The sequence below is a fragment of the Pyxicephalus adspersus genome, chromosome 1, assembly GCF_032062135.1.
Source record: "Pyxicephalus adspersus chromosome 1, UCB_Pads_2.0, whole genome shotgun sequence".
NCBI classification, from domain to species: Eukaryota; Metazoa; Chordata; class Amphibia; order Anura; family Pyxicephalidae; genus Pyxicephalus; species Pyxicephalus adspersus.
This window is the reverse complement of record NC_092858.1, coordinates 24,447,119-24,466,785: the sequence shown is the minus strand read 5'-3', so window position 1 is coordinate 24,466,785 and position 19,667 is coordinate 24,447,119. Positions and strand designations below refer to the sequence as shown.

The following is a 19,667-nucleotide window of genomic DNA, read 5'->3' as shown; positions in this document are numbered from 1 at the left end:
TCGTTGATGAAAGCCACTCTAGACATTTGTATACACTGCTCCTTTTTCATATAAATCCAACTTGGGGCTTTTATTACATAGGTCATATGTATATATAAAATCGTTTATATTTACAATCAAATACCATTTAATAGTTATTTCTATTTTGTATTTTTTTTAATGCAGGGAACATTGTGTATACCTAGTAGCACAATAATATATTAGTTCTAGTGTATTCCTGATTTTTGCGAAGTACCATCAGAATTTTTTCCAGATGGTACTTGGAAAGATTTACACTTTTAATGACAACAGTAGATTGACAAAGATCTAAGTTGCTGGACATAAAATGGTAATAGAGTCAATTGTTCACATTTTAGTAATGGAATTTTTTGACAACATTAGAATGTGAGCTGGTCTGAGATTGTTTTCATGGCTCAGAGTTAGCATGTGGCCAGCTAGAATAAAAAGCTTAGTTGCAATGCTTTAGCAGCAAATCCACGGGACCTACCACTGTTACCCCTAAACACAATGTTTGCTTTCTTTCTTTTAGAGTCTGTGGATGAGGTAAATATTCACAATTAATCATTATAAACTACATTCCTTTACATGTTTTCTGTGCAGCCATGTAATTAAAAAAATAGAAATCTAAAAATAAATAAAAAGTAGATCATAGTCACATTTAATACACTGGTTTGACCCCTTAAGTTAAAATAATAAACAGTTTAAAGTATTTATGTCATCAGAAATTATCCTGTCAAAAAAAATGTAATAACTGGGCTATTTAGTATTATCTGGTGTGTAATATGTGTATATATGTTTCTCGCCTAGATTGTCTACAATACATTATAATTAATATTATAAAACAGGGTATATATAGCGCCAGCATATTACGCAGCGCTGTATATTAAATCGGGGTTGCAAATGACAAATACAGAGAGTGACACAAGAGAAGAGAAGACCCTGTCCCGAAGAGCTTACAATTTAGGAGTTATTTCCCTTTTATTTATTGATTTTCCCCTTTTTTTTAGGAGTTCTTCCCAGGTGATACATTTAAGTTATTCCAATGCAGCCCAATATTTCTCTCTCTCTCTCTCTCTCTCTCTCTCTCTCTCTCTCTCTCTCTCTCTACACATCACTAGTACATTTGTGTTACTGCTTCTCTCTCTCTCTCTCTCTCTCTCTCTCTCTCTCTTCTATATTGTTTTGCTACTTTATTGAAAATTGGTTTTTTTTTTCTTCCACTACATATAAGGAATTTTTTCAAAATAGGGTTCTGGGCCATATCCATAAATGTCTCCTATTTTGATAAATGTTGATCCAGTGCAAAATGCTTGAACACACCTGGAAGTATTCTAAATTGTGTACAAAGCTATGTAGCACAGGACAACTGAAGCACAGTCACCACCATCTGCTAAGTGTTAATTACAATTTTATATTTAGCATAAATGCCTTTAAAACCTTTATCAAGATTTAGAGAGTCACAAAATGTCTGAGCATTTTATACCAACATGGCTAAGTATTAAAAGTCATGTACCTAAAATAATATATATCTGGCGACTGTCTGTGTCTGTCATTTGCAACCCCTATTTAATGTACAGCGCTGCGTAATATGTTGGGACTAAATAAATACGGTTTAATATTATTAAAAATAATAATGAATAATTTTTTTATGTTTTAAGTGTGTTAGTAGGTTGTTACTGCCTGTGTGATTTGTAAGAATTTAAAAATCTTTCTTAATTTTTTTTGACTTGTATATGCAACTGTTGTATATTTTTTTTCAGGACATTAAAAAAATATTTTTTTGTCATATATACCCTAAATATGTATATATTACCAACTGTATTACAATCGCTATATTCACCTTCAAATATAGACATTCTACATACACTACATTCGTTATAAACACAGAACGGACACAGCATCGGTTGTCATAAAAAGTGATCATTATAGTTTGTTGTCACAGTAATAACACAGTCAGGTTGGGTTCCTAAATAGTGTCCTGAGCTGTCAGTTGTTTGAATTTAGGGTGTCGGGTGCACACTTGGCCCTTGAAACCTGTTACCCTGACCTACCATTAATTTTGGTGTTGGCATCTATTGGTTAAACTATACAATCACACTAAACATTATGGTGTTCTACTGCAGGCAGCAAGCTGGCTAAGTGATAAGCACGCTTACTATGCACCTCCTATAAATTTAAATGTTTTCACTGTGCATGTAATGGTAGTCTGACTGGCTACTGGATACTGTATGTAGGCACACACTATTTTTGCGTGTCCACAGTTATTACGTTTTGATTGGAAAGTTTGAATAAGAATACTAAGGGGACAAAAACAAAGAACAAATAATGTGCAGAAGTAAAGTTCAAAACTCACCCCAGTCTATAAGATTTTAGTTTATAGAATTTATATTTACTTTGTAAATTACCAATTGCTGTTTGCTTTGCATTGCTATGTATATCCGATGGGTGTATATATAGGAGTTTTGGCACCAAACATTTCAGAACATTTAATAACTATTTTTACACTTATTCCATCAAATATAAAATCTACGTAACTTAAAGCCGATCATTAACCCTAACTGGTTCTTCATTACATGTAGAAAAAATATTACATGTAGAAAAAAATATTTCAATACATGTAGAAAAAATATTATAATTAAAAAATATAATTCAATCAATCGGCAAAGCTTATCAAATATCTGTGCCACAGTAAAATGACCCCAGTCTGGTTTTCTGAGGACCGATACTTATTTAGTAACTTCTTACAGAAGCTGTGTACTTTTATTCAACTTCTGAGTCGATAAACGTTAGGCACACATTTAGCAAAAAAATTAGCAGATATGAAAATTTAATGCTAATAAGTATGCTATAATGTAAAAAAAATGCAATTTTCAAGTATCCCATCGGGACATGTTTGAAGACTTTCCTTATCCAAGTAGAGATGTGTATGTCATTTGTAGTTGTAAATTTTCTTTCTTTTTTTCCTAGCATTTGGTGCCTGGGTGCATCTGTTGATCTGTATTTGTTATACCATCACCATGCAATTCACAGATCAGGTTCTTGTTAGTTGATGGGTAGTATAGCAGGTTATAAATACGGTCCAGCATGCTTGGCAGGAAAGGCTTTGGGTTACTGAAACCTGCCAGCTGTTGGTTGCCTTACCAGTGGTTAGTTGGGTAACGGTGTGGGGTTGCGGGTGCTTACCAGTCTAGGGAGGAAGGTTTGTATTTGCAGGTGGTGACCTGATCTGAAGAAATCTCCAAGCATGTGTGCAGTATAAACTTGTATGTTGAAATAAATGTGTGTGTATGTTTGGTGCGTGTGAGAATGCCTACAGATGTGTGTCTGTATGCGCACACTATGAAACAATTTTCTTTTTCAGTTACCTCTTTCAGTGTAAGCGTGCAGGCTCCACAAATTAGGCCAATTTTAAAGTTTCTTTTTCTAAATGAATCCAAGCAAACAAAACATTACAATTTAACTTTCTGTGTTTGCATCCCAATTGATTCCATTTGTGAGAAGCATTTTTGCTGGATGCAATGGGGAAATCACATTGAGTAAAATGTAGACAGACCTTGATAAAGACCAGACGGAATGGCTGTGGTATCCTGCTAGACTTCGACACATATTGGAGCAATAAAAATAAAACAGATCAAAACCTTGCTCCTATTTCATAGGGAACTTTTTTTTTTTTTTAACCCTCTTCAACTTCAACGCCAGGGGGGACTCAAAAATTGTATGGCAGCCCCCACTGGAATAGAAAGGTTACATTCAGTTTATGTTCCTTTTTGTATTTAACGGGACAGGAAGTACATGGTAACTGTGGAAGCTCTTACTTTAAAGTAACATGTAAAAACATTTTTTTTTTTGCCTGACAACACTAAACCGGAAGGAGTCGATAATTAACATGTTCCAAATAAAATAAGAAAACCAAAAGACATAAAATCCTTTAAACATAATTACACTCCATACATCAATTTTCCTTGACTTACTGGGGTCAAGCCCTCTGTTCTCCCAGTTTAGGTACTAAAATCCAAGGTTATGGGGACTCTAATATTACTTTAAATGTCTCCTGGTGACTAGCTACAATAGACTTTTAAAGCTGGTGAATGATGTGTAATGTTTTTTCCATAGTTGTACATTATTATGTATTATGTATGCATTACATGATCTATTGATTTAACATAAATATAAGAAATTTCATTTTCAGTTAGTACATATCCCAGTTTCAGATATTATTCGCAATTAAATTAATTACACCTAAATTATTGTATTGTATTGTTAATGATAGTAATGTATTTTTTATTGTTAATTTATTATATTTAGCATTTTTCTTTTACTCTTTTTTCCCGATAAACAGCCTAATAAATCCAACTTGATGATCCAACTTGTTAAACGATTTTCTTTTTCATCCCCCAAATTCAATCTATAGATATTTGGGCTTGGCAGATACTGCTGTTAAATGACATCTAGCCTAGTATCCTTCTGTAATGCACACCAAAGTGTCCATCAGTTGTCATTTCAGTGAGATACCCCATTGAGTTGCACCCTTTGAAGTAGTAATGCAAATCACCCCATTGTAATCCTAGATTCTTCTAAAATTCAATTCAATTGCGTATATATATATATATATTTATTTATTTAATTTATTTTTTTTACTAATGAACTGGTACTCAAACAATCATGCTTTCCTTTCTAAAACCTCTAGGCATGGGCCTTATTTTTACCATAAAATGCCATCATTTCTTTTATGGTATTCCTAGATTGATGTTGTTGCATGGTTTGTATGTATTTTGTAATAATCATACCATAATTATACCAATGTATACAAATTCCTCATATGTTCTAAACAGTTTTTCTATAGCAAAAGACTAGGAGTTTTCTTTTTAAATATACAAAGTACACTAACCCATTTTAGCCAAAATCTGCACTCATCTTTTATTGACCTGGAATACTATGAAATACGGTTGCTATTACCTAAATGTTTCTATTTGCATTTCTTTTAAATTGCATAGAGTGGTTTATGATGGTGAGTTGTACTTTCTACCCATTCCCTGTATTTCTCCTCCTCGCCTGTTGTATAGGGAAACATCACTCTTACAATGTGTTTCCATATGTTACAAAAACATACAATATAAAGTAAACTTGTCAAGTTTTATAATGCATACAAAAATTAAAGAGAAAATGCCAATTTGAGAGGTTTCAGAAATTGCATTTCTCCTGACTTACCCCACTGATGTCATCTTCTATTCTGCAAATGCCAATAAATCACGCTTGATGAGCCCATAAACTGGCAGTAACAATCATACAACATTTTCTGAATATTTCCATGCTATAGGCACATGTAAATATTTTGGATTGTATTTAAACATTTATAAACAGCCACCTGCAACTCTTAGCAGAAGGATGATTTCTTCTAACTTAAAAGACCGCAATACATAAATGAAAGCAACTGGAGTATGTAAAAGAAGTTTTCATTACTTCACCTAGAAGTATCTTTAACTGGAGAGAATTATCTGAACATATATTGAAATTCAAAGCTTGACTGCAAAGAATGATATCTTCAAACCTGCTGGTTTACTGTGTAATAGTTCTAAAGAAGAAATTGTGAACTATAATATTTTTTTTTTTACATAATGCAATATATGTTATTAAATAGATTAAACTAGAGGACAAGTGCCCTTCATTTGTGTTTCTTTTGAAATGCATCATGTTTTCTCTGTATTTACACTACTTTTACTCTATACCATTTGGTAAGAATTTCAAAATGAACACAATAAGTTAACAGTAAACAAGTCTCAAGAACAGTGCCTTGCCCCTAAAAGCAAACTTTCTTGGCCGTACACATAAACCTGAAGGAGTCGCGTATTTTATACTTTTGAAAGCAATTGGAATTAATCTAGATGTTGTCCACCGCAGTCATTTTGTTTTCAGTGATTATCTGACAACTATCTGACAATATATTTAACCATGAAAATAACTTTAGAACACAATATATACCTAGTACTTATAAAAGGTTTCTCTATTTAGTTAAATGCATAGAGCCATTTCAAACTTTTAGTCTAAAACTGTGCAGTTATCTGCTCCAAAGCTCATAACAAACTGCTGCTAGGCACCCAGGGGTAGCAAACCCCACTAAAAGTCAATAGGTCTGATTTATTAAAGTTCTTCATGGCTGGAGAGGATTCACTTTCATCAGTGTACCTGGGTGATCCAGCAAACCTGGAATGGATTTCTTAAAAGCCATTTGCTATTTGTTAGCAAATGTTTTCAGTCCTAAACCAAATGCATTTCAGGTTTGCTGGAACACCCAGCTTTATTAATGAAAGTGTTATCCTCTCCAGCCTTGGAGAGCTTTAATAAATCAAGCCCAATGAGTTTGCATGCATAGCCTTTAAGTTTGTAATGGCAGTGCAGTTCTTTCTCCAGAGAAGAAAAAGCAACTTCATGGTCAAAAGCATGATTTCACTTCCAAGATCTGTGCTGCCATCCCACTGCAGTACATATGCAACTGCCTGCAAACTGTGCACAAAATGATACCCTATCCATTAGGTTAAATAGAAAAAGTTGGGAGCGCGGTTGAGTGTGCACTAAATTTCTGCGGTTTACCACAGGTCAAAAAGAGGCCACCCCGGGAGGTTCTAACTACACAATTGACTATGGATCCTATAATGCCCATCACTATCATAATAAAGCACATCAAAAATGTATTCCTGAGTCTTTAAAAAACAACATTCCTTCAATAAACAAGCAATTATAATGCATAGAAATGTTATAGAAATCATAGTAATCTTTCTCTCCACTCCTCGTTGCCGAAAAAACATTGAACAGAACAGTTGAATAACCGATCATATGATCTACAGTAAAGAAAACTATTCCTGTGAATTTTACGTATGTGTTATTGTCCTGTATTGATTGCAGGTTGTGTTTACAACCAAAAATACTGGGTAGGGCATCAGGATTTATAGAAACATTCAATGTTTAAAATATTGCATATATTGTAAAAGCAGTGCTATTTATCTAGTCAAATTGTTTTTCATGAGATTACTTCATATATGTAAGTAATAACATCTGTTTTCAGTCCCTATGCACATTTCACAAGAATGAAAACTGTAAATGGAATCAGGCGGTTCTGCATTTCAGTGTGATCATTTAATAACATCACCTGTTAATGTATAAAAAGCCATATCAGGAAAAATATGCTTTGTTTATCTTTATTTAGAAAAAATTCTCTAATCTGGCAAAACAGTGATGCCATGAAGGTATAGAGCAAAGTTTAGGAGATTTAGGGTCTGCCCATGTAGATTGAAAACCCTAATATATATATAATAATAACCCTAATATATATTCATTTAATAGACATTATACCAGTATAGGAATTTGTTTTTGAAATTTTGGACTGACTTTTGACTCTACAGGCTTAGGTAAACCATCATTTAGATACCAAGCTAGTTTACAATTTGAATTGTAAAGAAGTTACTTCTGATAGTAGCAATAGAAACTTTAAATGAATGTGTAGTTGTGTCTAACATGTAGGAATCACCAGTTCATGTCTTTATCCTGTGAATGTTATGAGTGTCTGTACAAAGCTAAACTGTCATTTAAACCTGTCTAAATGCTTTTTAGCCTGATTCTTGCGTGTGTATACATAATTTTATAGTTCTCATTGCCTGCAATGTGCTTAAATGTTTGTGTCAGAGAAACAGCCACCATAATATATTTTTATTTTTTCTATTGTCAAAGATGTGTTTTTTGTATGCAGCTCATCATTGCATGGAGAGCAAAACATTTTGTTGCTATTTTCACTCCTGCCAGCTTTTTTTTTCTTTAGTTTATTAGAATCTCTTTAGTTTATTAGAATATACAACAATGTTTTCATGCTAACCTAATGATATTTTTTCTATATTATGTCAATAACTGGTATATGTACGCTCTTAGTGCTTGCAAACTTAGCACATTTTTCTGTTTCTGTCCTAGGACTTGTATGTATGAAGTCTAGTACCTCAGTGGTAGAACTGGTCATGTTGCTTTGCTCTCAGGTATGTCCTATTTAAATTGAATAACTGCTTATTTGTACTGACAATTTTTTATTATTATTTATTATTTTAAATACAGGATTTATTTTATTTATTGTCCTTCATATTATTTCTTACTAAGTCTGGTGTTCCGTACTTAAAGAATTTTGTTATAGTGTGATGGTAGCAAATCACATATAACAGCGTTCAAGTGGTAAGCTCTCTAGCTACTGTAATAATACAGGATATGGTTTATGATGATTTTTTTTTTATATATGTCACCTTCCTTTCCTAAAGTCAATAGGAGAATTAGATGGCCATAAAGAATGATGTACTGCCTTGACCTACAATGCTTATTTGCCTTTTTGATAGATTAATATTAGGGGTGAATGCAAGGGCAATATTTTTCTGATCTTTGTAATGAAAGAAAATCATTGGCTTTTGGTAACAATGATTTGTGATAAACATTGCTTCCATGGAAGCTTTTAAAGCTGCTCTTCTGTGCTTCCCAATGTGGTAAGTGATGCTTGAAATGGTCGCATTGTCTTGCTATTACTGATAGGTGTGACCACCGCTACGTACACACGTTCAATATTTGTCGTTGGAAAGGATTGTGAAAGGACTACAAAAAACTGAAAAAGGGATGAATGAGCGCTGTTCATACAGCGCCGTTTTGCCATTCTGCTCTGTGTAGGGGGGAGGACGGAGAGGCACCCCGCTGTGCCCTCTCCCCTTCACTTGTATAACGATCCCTGGTCACTCGTGGATCCGCCAGGACATATCCATGAACGATGTCGGACAAGTGCTGTACACGTCAGATGCTCGTCTGATACTAGCCCTGACGATTTATCGGACAAGAATCATCTAACCTGTGTATGTAGCCTTAGGCTTTGAAAAAGACATTATTATTGTTATATTTTCCTAATTGTTATTATTCCCGTCATCGTGCATCTATATAGCACCAATGTATTCCAAAAGTGCTAAATATCCCTTAGGGAAGCCTAAATTTAAATGTTCCGAACATATTGTATGGCCATTTGTTTGATGGGAGCCAGCAGACAAACTCACTGCCCGAGTCACAATGCTACCCTACATATGGGATCACAAGACTTGGGTCTTGTATGATCTAATAACAAATCACTACACTAGAGGTGATTATGGATCCCTTCACCATTTGGGGATTCAGTATCAAAACAATGGAAAATTAGACTATTTCTTCTTCTACACATAAAAATTAAAGAACCTAAAATAATTCACTGCAGTGAGAGGGGGTGGTATATAGGCTGATACATTTGCCTTTTTAGGTTTGGTGATTTTTTATTTTTTGAAGGGAGGTTCACTTACATTTTGAACAGCTGATAAAATGCTCTCAGCAGCACTTATGTTGGAAAGAAAATCAACACCTGTCTGTAGCTATCATATTATAAACAGCCTATCTTTTTCTCCTTCCTACAGCTAAAAGGGCTTCAAAAAAAGATATGGTCAGTTAAGGTTCAGCAGATTATCTGTTTAATGGATAATTGGTTTGACAAATTGTTTCAAACAAAAAAAATGCTGGCTGAAAAAACGCCTAAAAGTAGGTTCTGTTCCTTCTTTTCATCTATATTCATCTATAGGAGCTTTATTACATCACCTGTCTGTGTCTGCCTGTTGTAGTGTAGAATGGCATTCCTTCCCGCTGCTTTTATAAATCATTTATCCTGGTAAAAAAAATACTGGCACATACTACCAGTAGTGCCCTGGTAGTATGTGCCAGTATTTTTGGCAGCTAAACATAACCGCACGCGGATACCTGTATTCAGTTAACCCAACAGTAGCAGGTGACCATTCCAGCAGTTTGCATGTTCTCCCCATTTTCACATGCATTTTCCCAGTTGTTAACTGGTCTGGCATCAAATATTTGCCTAATGTAATAAGGGCTGAGTTACCAAAAATCTAAGGTATTGCAGTCCTATTTTTTAAACAATAGAGGTAACTGCAATAAAGTGCCTAAAAATTGTTATACCTTTTAAAATAAAGTACTAAAATATTTATTTGAAAATATAAAAATAAAAATATGATTAGAAGCAAACAGATTATTGAATGCATCATAATTTATAATCATAAGTACCACTTAAATTAATAATAAATATGCACTTTTTTCCTTTTGCATTCTTTGCTTTGAAGTTTAAAGTCATTACAGTGTAAAAGCTTTGTACTACTGAGATTTGATGTCTGAAACAGATTAGGGTCATTTACAACATACAGCTGATTGAAGTGCTGCAATCTCGACTTACCTGCTGTTTTCGTGCCTACGTTCTTCCATTTCGTCTGGCTGGCCCATAAGGAAGTTATTAGCCTGTTCCTGGCTGGGATGAATATTGGTCAGCAAGACGTTTTAGAATAATCTTTCCTTGGCAGGAATCCTCCATGGGGTTCTAACTTCAAACTATTTCCTGAAGGTCAGCTTGCAAAAATTGTCACCAAATGGGAGACTCCCTCACTCAAGACAAAGTCCACAAGATTCATTGTGGCCTCAGAACATCATATCATGCTCGTCTTGCTTTTGTTGAAGAACTAGCAAAGAAAAGACTACATTGCTTCCTTCACCTTTTGGTTTTTGCTGGAGTTCACGAGACTAAAGCTCAGTGTAACATGAGGTTCTTGATGGCCTCATCATCTAATCAAAGGTCTAGCATTACTCATTTGCTGGCTCCAGCAATTCCTGCCATTAGTGGCCCCAGAGATGAAACTTTGCCTCTCATATTGATTGAAGGAAAGAGTGAGAAATTTAAGCCCCATCACTGCTCTCCTCCTAACAACATTTAGCAAAACCTTATGTACCATTCTGGCTTAATAGCTCTCCATATTACATGTTTTGAAGGCACAAGAAAGCGTCCATCACATTTATTTTCCAAATCTGTTTCTCTCTGTTAGATCAGATATCTAGCTGCTTATAGATACACAAATGAAACACCGTTATTTGACACTTCTGCTTGCTGTTTATGCAAGGGTAAAAGGTTACAGTCTGCAAAACATGTCTCCTGTTACATACAGAATCCTATTAAAATGGGCATGAAAGCTTTCACTTAAAAACATGGGAACAGAAATTTGTAGAAGATATTGAAAAATATTCATAAGGGCTGTCCTTGAAATATGCCTTGTCATGAAAGGGAGCGTACTTGATGATTTGGAATTTTAGCCATTTAGATTGGAATTATTTTGAAATAGGAATTGGAATTCTCCTAAAACCCACAACATTTCTTGCTCTCCAGTTTTTTTAAAAGTGTAGTCACATTTAGTTTTAACATCAATCTAATGATATCTTTCACTGCAGACATGTGCGTTGGTCAGTACCTGTTCTACTTATTTTGCTTCTCCTATTGTAGAGTAGTTTGGGGTTTTTAGGGAAACGTATTGGAAATTGTAAAACATTTTGTGTATATACCTAGTTTGGCTGCACCAAGGCAGTGTTGTTTGCCTTGAGAAATTGACTAGTTATCAAATGTCTTCAGGAGTCCCCCAATCCTTTGGAAATAATTCAGGATTTGCTAGCCTGCAAATAAGAGACGTTCAGAAAATATTTTACTAAAGAAACAGAGCCTGGTCATTTACGTTAGTGAAAAGCTGTGTTCACGTTGAATAGCAATTTAGGTGTGGGAAAATGTAAACATTAAATAGGATCTGTGCTTGTGCATACTTGAATGATTAGGATGAACACAAATATTTACAATTTTTGAATTAAATTCGATGTGAAAAATTATTATATTTCGGATAAACGTTGGACGAATTTTGGGTAAAAACATTTACAAAATTTAAAAAAACCCTTGGAAAACATATTTAATTAGATTGATTCTGTCTGCTGCATATAGAAGGAATCTATCCCAGGCCAAAAGTTTAACTTCTGTATTTTAACAGATGGGTAATGCTAACATGAATAGCTTGTAAGGGGGGCAATTGCTAATCACAATGCCTACGTATATGAAGTTAACAGCTGTGGGACAAAAGTGAAAGTAGGGGAATTTGAAGGCAAAAGAACTAATTTATTCCAATTGACTTTGAGCCCAGAACTTTTACAAAAATGCTAGGAATAATATTATATATGCGTAAAAGCCTATTCACTCTGTTATGGCATAATCATGGGATTTTTAGGTTTTAAATTCAACATGGAAAACCAAAAAGTGTAACGTAATACAGTAGATAGCACAAACTACAACATGGAATGGTGTTGTATTAGAAACTTTTTGATATGCGACTGCATGATTTTACCAAAAGTAGAGAGTAAATTATTATTGGAACCGTCAGGTGTATCTATGTTTTCTAAAGATGCCAAAAAATGGAGGTGATTAAAGTTGGTTGGGCTTACATGGTCATGGCCATCAGAAGTTAAGTATTCAAAGATACAGGAAAATGTTCTGTGCAGGAGGATATATTTAATACAAAGTCTTAAGATATCATAGTGATCTTCAGGCATGTAAGTTTAATTTAAAATGCCTATATAACTATTTAAACCCTATACAAAAATTAAAATTGTAAGGGTCACACATAATAAATGCCATACAAGTTTATTAGGAGTATTCCATCCTAGGTAGTCTATAAATAAACTCTCAGCAGCCCACGTCTCTGATATATTTCCAAGACACGGTTGCAGGCACGGGAGGTATTTGATCAAATCCAAGATTCAGCATAGCATGGACGGTAGAGTCTTGAATGTGGATCAAGGCCCAGATGAAGATTGGAGCTTGGATTTGGATAATCAGTGACAGAATGTTGATTTGTTTGAGAAAGGGATTCACTTAGGCATTAAAATGAAGTAGACTCACAAAATATTTACCGGTGATGATCTCCAGATAAAGTTCTCCTGCCAACACTGTTTTACTTTCAGTCTAAATTAATAAGTCTGACATTCTTTTTAAAAACTGCCTTTTTCCTAATCATGTGTCTTTTAATATATACATCATGCCATGAGTTACAGTAACTATTCTTGGTTTAGTTTAGCTTTGTTTAGTTTAGCTTTTTTTTTTTTACTCTGCAATAGAGTGAACATCTTTATATTAATTAATTTGATGAGTACCCATTTAAAAAGTTTGTTGCTTCTTTAAGGTGCAAAAAAACTAGATGTTCTCCAGTATACTATAAATAGTCCATAAACATATTAAGTCTAAAGTTGACTTGCCAATTATCAAAACAAAAAACAGCAGGATTGAGACATAGGGAAGAAGTTTCAGAAGGAGTGGGTAAGCCTTAGATGTTTGTAGGAGAATATATAAGGAATATATACCAGATGTTCAGGATCAATAGTTCTATCACTGTCATTCATGTTGTTATCCCAAAACAGAGGTTTCTATTTAGATCAGCAGGTATGCTGTCAATCACTCTTTATCTCTATTTTTTTCAATAACTAGTTTAAATGCTGCCTCTAAAGTGCGAAGATTTCAGTTGGTGTGCTGGGGATACAAAAGGAAATATAGGAAAACATTCTTTTTGGTTGTTGAATCGGTGTAAAAATATAATGAATAATAATAATGAGGCGCTGGGTTGATTAAAACATTTTCATGAGTTAAAAAAGAAGCTCTTAACTCAAAGCTTTGGCAGAAAAATTGAAAAGTTCGAGTTTGGTATATATTGTAATGTTTGGGTTTGGTAAATATAAGTAGCTGAGAAGGTGGGCTTTTCATTAAAACCTCCTATTTTGCCCTAAAAAATAAACTGATTTTAAAATATTAGCAGCCCCCAGAAATAAAACTCGTTACCTTAATCTTTTGTTTTATAGACTACATTCTCTGTCTGTCTGTACTGAAATTAGTATTTAGGATTCCCCATTGAAACAACAGTGCCAATATCTGGGTGAATAAACCTGAAGAGCAGAAGTTGATAATGGTGGGATGAGTGCTGGTAGTAATTTATGGCATAAGATAATCAATAGGGGCTCTCCAGGTAGAACCTCACCCACAAGATTTCCAATACATTCTCCATACAAGCTGTTAATAGTCTTGGGTGGAATTATTTTTTCAGTGATTTACTACCACGAGGATATGTAATTGGTAGCTACAGAGGAATAACATGTCTGACTTTTCATCACGTACAAGTAAGGTTAACTGAATACTTTGATGCTGATGACTAATATCTCTCCTACGAAAGACTATTGTTGAACAGCTCATTTGTTCATCGGCTCGGGCCTCTTCCCCTGACAAAAAGCATATGACACTAAATTTGTTTGCTTACACTGGAGTTACCATGTCTTAGAACAGACACGGAAGTCAGTGCTTGGACACATTTAACCAATTTTTTTCCCCTGGATTATAACTAGAGGAATTAGGTTACTGTATATGTTCAGGGAGGAAGAGGAAATGCCACGTTTGTTTTTCTTTCATTTGCTACAGCAAATTAGATACTTTTATGCCCTTTACGATGGAAATTCCATGTTAACGACTGTAGATTAGCAAAAATGTTAGATTTTCTTTTCCTCCTTATCTGGGCTCCTGAATAAATGTGCTGTTGCCAGAGGCCCCTATTTCAAGGTATGGTCTAAATTTACATGAACTATCAAATTACAAGTGTCTGAAGGTACATGTCATAGATAATTCATTTCATATGGACATCCTTCTTAGATTCTGCATGGCCCACAATCAGTACTTCTGTTCCCTGTGGAGCTCAAGGTAAATGAAAAATCTGCTTTCAGTGTTTCAGAAGTTTGTATTAGGGCACAGAATCATTGATTTGGACATCACCCGTAATTTCCTCTGTTAGCATCACTTCATTCAGTTCAAAAAGTGTGATATTTTTATTTAAAAAAGTGCCATCCAAGTGATGTGCAAAAGAATCCACCAGCAAAGATCGGAAAGCATTAGGTAGTCATATTTTTTTTCTTCTTTTTTCCCCACTTATAAATTCCATGTGTTGATTTGTAAAATAAAATGAATGTCGTCCAGAAAAATCTGAAGTTGTACTAAACTCAACCCCATTTCTATGGCCTCCTATCTGGTTTATAGTCAATTCTTTGCCATTGGATCCAGCAAGATCTTTACTGTGGGTAGAGCTCCATCCTCCTGTCACATTCTTTGCTATGCATCTCCATCACGTGTTCGTATAAGTCTCATACAATAACATGGGTATTACAAAAAGAGTACCGTACTTTTCTTTTTCTAGTTTTCTTAGAAAAAGAAAAGTACATTGAGAAAACCCATTAGCCTCAAATGACCCCCACAGGCACATTTTCAGGGCTAATAGTGCCCATTTTGTAGCCACTGATAATCAGATATTTTAGCAAACAGCTCATTGTTTATTTAATTCTTAGCATTCAGTATTCCACGCTGACTCATTCTCTACATTGTGCTGTACATTTTCTATTTCACACTGCCTTACATTCCTTATTTTATGTTACTGTATCCTTTTCATTTTGCTGCACATTCCTTATTTCATACCCCTTCATTCTGTATACTTAGCTAGCTGGGTTATTTAGTGACTTGTATTTCAATTTTTATTTAAATACTGTAAAGTCATTTGTATAACAGGTGGAGTCATTCTTTAATTCAGTAAATGTGTGTTATTCTTGGGCAAACCATGTTCTGCTCAGCCTGCATAGTGCCTGTGACATTGTCATTTAGGTCAAAACAAGTCAGGTAGAAATTTCTTTCATTGTTACCCTATTTTTGATGACTAGCAGATCTTAGTTCGCTAAAAAAAAAAAAAAAAAAAAAAAAAAAAAAAAATTAGTAAAAACATATATATAAGTCCCTGTCTTCTTTCAGATACTAGAGTTCTCTGTAATTGCTTCCAGGTTTTGTCCGTTCCATTGTTTTAACCCCTTGTGTTACTATAGCAAATCCCTTCTATGTGTTGTATTATTTATTAAAACGAAGTACTAAGTGAAGATGTTTATACCTAAATACAATTGATAATTAAATGTGTGAATTATTCTGGCTTTTAAATGTCATCTCAAATATTCCCTTACACTTAGAAAAAACACTCTGCGTATCCCAGTAAAAATATGTGGTGAATTGTTAACAGACTACAAATGGCACCAAAAAAATTTTGTAATGTTTTAATTTTCGTGCACCAGCTCTGTTTATCAAAAACTATCAAGGATAAATAAGGAATAGTTAGACATTTTTCATTAGAATATACAATAAATTAATGATTGCACTAGAAGAATATCTAAAATCAAGTAAAATCATACATATAGGTCTCACAATTTTAACACATTCATCTCTCATTTTGGGCTTATTTACAGGTAGTCCCCGGGTTACATACAAGATAGGGACTGTAGGTTTGTTCTTAAGTTGAATTTGCAGTGTGGTGTCAGTTATTGTATAAAATCCTCACTGTGAGCTAATCACAAACAAAGCAAAAAAAAAACTTTATGGAGCCTAGACATTCATTAACTTCTGGAGCAAGCTGTGCCTTGATATGCAAAAGGAAAAAACTGCAGAGTTTGTCTTGGTCATTAAAGCCTCCTTCCTGCATAAGAGCAAGCAGGGAAGCCTTGTTCGTATTTAGGAGTTGTTTGTATGTTGGATGTCCTTAACACGGGGAGTACCTGTACAGTTTTATTCTTTTCAAGTTGGATTTTGTTGTACGAGGTAAAAACCCTTACACAATGTAGACAAAGCTATAGTCAAAGCACAAACATCTAAAACGTTTTCCATTATCTATGTGACGTGTGTAATATAAGAGCTGTGTATTCCTCCTACAAGTCAATGTCATCCCATGTTCTAACCTGCTGTTGCAGAATTGGGAGGAGAAGAATTGGTTGTTGTGAAATAAAACAGGATGTTGTATGAACAAACCATACAACCATGAACCAAACAAACAACCATACAAAAATGCAGCATACAGAACCTAATGGACCAGTCAGCATTTACTTTTCCAACCATAGGAAAAGAACATTTCTGTTCTTATGATTGGATAATTAAAGTGAATATTCACACAAAGATTTAGATGAATGTGGTGAAGTAGCATTCTACAGTGTGACTATAAGAGAGTAGGCTTCTGCCTAGAAATGCTGATAGGAAGATGTCAGTGGTCAGTGCCTGTCTCTTCTGTGACCTCCATTGTATCCTTCAACTGCTGCTAGACAGGTCAGTAAGAGCCATGAAATTGCTTACATATACTGTGTTAGAAAATCTACAGAAAAAACTGATTACCACTCCCTGTGGTATAATATGGCCTAAGGACATAAATTAAATGTGGTCCAAGTTTATTCATGAACCATGACCTACAGAATACAGCTACAATTGATGGGGCACTCTAGGATTTAGGAGGCAGAAAAAATATTTTCAAGACAGAAAAAATATACCAAATAATGTATAAATGTAAGCATATAATTCTCATTCCATCGTTATGTTGTTCTTTTTTTCTTTATTTTTTTTTGCTTGTGTTTGCATTTTTCTTGTGTTGGGCACCATTGTTTAACTTGACAGCTCTTGTAAAATCAAAACCTGCTAACACAATTTATTCATAACTGCATTGTAAGAAAAGTGTTGATATATTTTATTTACATCAGTTCTGACCTCCTTTACTTACCTTAGCTGTTATTAAAATGTATATATTTTATTATTTAAAATTGGCTGTGCTAGTTACAATTTGTGGCCATAGTTCTTCCAGATTCCAATCTTTTGCCATCTTGATTGGCCAGGCTCAAAATAAAAAGATGGCGATCAGGGAGGTGGAGAAGTGACTTTGTCTGGCCTTGCTGCAAAAATAGACCTGCCTGATTGCAAATCTATAGCTCCTCTTTAATTATTTGTTGGAGTTAGAATGTTATTGTTCCTAATGTTATTTTGATTGATATTAATGATCAGTTTTTCTTGGATATTTAATGGAAATATCAATGTAAATAAAAAGTTGTTTTTATTTTCCTTGGTAAATCAAATACTTACCAATAAACAAAATCATGCCTGATCAGTTTTCATTTGACATTCTGCTCAAATATGCAGTAGTAAAAATAGCAAGTAATAATACATTGTAGTAAATGTACTGGTTAATTGATTTTTTTGTCTAATTGAAAATATTGCTCATTGTTTGGATAGCTCAAGACACCCAAACCTGAATTTGCTGGTTGCCTACCTAACACAATTTTTTTTATGGAATAAGTATCCTCAATTAATTGAGGCATAAAAAAGGAGCAAAGACAAGTAACAAGGACCCCATTGTCCCAAAAAAGTTTAGGAAATGAATGATGATTATTCAGTAAAACTAGTAAAAATATAAGTAGGAGGAACCAAAAAAGAAATAGGAATATAAATATATTACCATACTATACTATACTATATAATACCATACTAGAAGGAGAAAGTAAAGCCAACACTGTAAATATTTAAAGTATCGAAAATTAGCTTTGGCGTATTTTTTAGGTGTTTGACCAATGTTTTTTTTTTAAATCCTTTTAAATGAGCATTAATAAACAAGTAAGCAATGTAATATGTGCTTATTTGTCTAGTATGTTAAAATACCACTCTCAGGATGAAATGTATTTACTGATAAATTATATTTTTTCTCTCCATATTCCATATTTTATTAATTACAAATAACAGAGTTATGGGCAAATTATTACACTTCTGGGGATGCTTGAACACTTTTAACCATGTGAACTATTTCCCAGCATATCTGGCAGTGTTAGTTTGTCCCCTACCTATATCACTGATCTTTTTTTTTTTATAAAAATATTGATATGTTAAACAATATTTTGTATACTTTTGTATGTTTTGAAAAAAAATAACATTTTTTTAATGATTAAACCTCTTATCTTCAGGAATGGCAAAACTCGATTCAGAAGAATGCAGGATTGGCATTTATTGAACTCATCAATGAAGGAAGGCAAGTCTTTTTTCTGTCTTGTTCATCAGAAAATGTCTAGATTTGTTTTACATTGCTGCCTAGTTAAATCATGCTCTAACAATGCTAGCACCATGTTTTCAGTTTTGGCTCCTTGGTTTCAGTACTGCAACTATACACATTGTATACAAAGCCATGGAAGGTCTCTACCTTAGCACCATTTCAGCCCTGTAGGGTGGTTTCACACTGAGAATCTGGGGAAACCAATCTGCAGATCCATCTGCTGTTCCATCTGCACAGCTTTACTTGCCACACTCATACATCAGTGTAATCAGGAGTGCATGGAGAATAATGTTGTGGTTGAAAGACTTGGTGCTGTCCAAGGTACCACCTCAATCACTTATCCTATGAACTTTAGCTTTGTATTAGGTAAACAGGAATTATGAGCACAAAGATTTTCAGAGACATTACATTTGTACCTTTAATGTACGATTCAGTGCCTAGCTGGAAAATGTTAAAAAATTCTTGTAGAAATATGCTTTTTTATTTTTGGTCAGGCTTATTCACAGAATTTACTGCTTTACAGAATCTCTTAAATATAAAATGTTTACTGTTCAAAAATAGATAATATGGATAGTTGGATATTCTTAGTAAAGGATTAGTAATGGAGCACACAGTGAGGAATCTATCCAGTGGAGGCCCAAATAGCAGCAACAACCTGCCATTGGTTCTATGCATTACCACCTTTATTCACACACCAATTTGCCTGGAGTTATTTTAAAGAGCAGAACAAAACTTGGCAATATTAAATGTTGTTTTTATTATCTTGGTTTAGGTAATAGCAATTATGAGTTGTTGTTTTTTTGTCTTATTAAATTAGGGTGCAGCACCGAGTTGTCATTCTTCTAAAACATGTTA

General features: G+C 34.1%; 1 protein-coding gene across 1 annotated transcript in view; it reads left to right on the top strand.

Annotated features, from left to right (window-relative positions):
* NBEA (neurobeachin) overlaps nt 1–19,667 on the top strand; it is a 371,654-nt gene that overhangs the window by 206,172 nt on the left and 145,815 nt on the right. The window contains exons 35-36 of the mRNA XM_072398659.1: nt 7,957–8,018; nt 18,727–18,791. Coding sequence (XP_072254760.1) covers nt 7,957–8,018; nt 18,727–18,791 — 127 coding nt within the window. The remainder of the gene's footprint in view (nt 1–7,956; nt 8,019–18,726; nt 18,792–19,667) is intronic.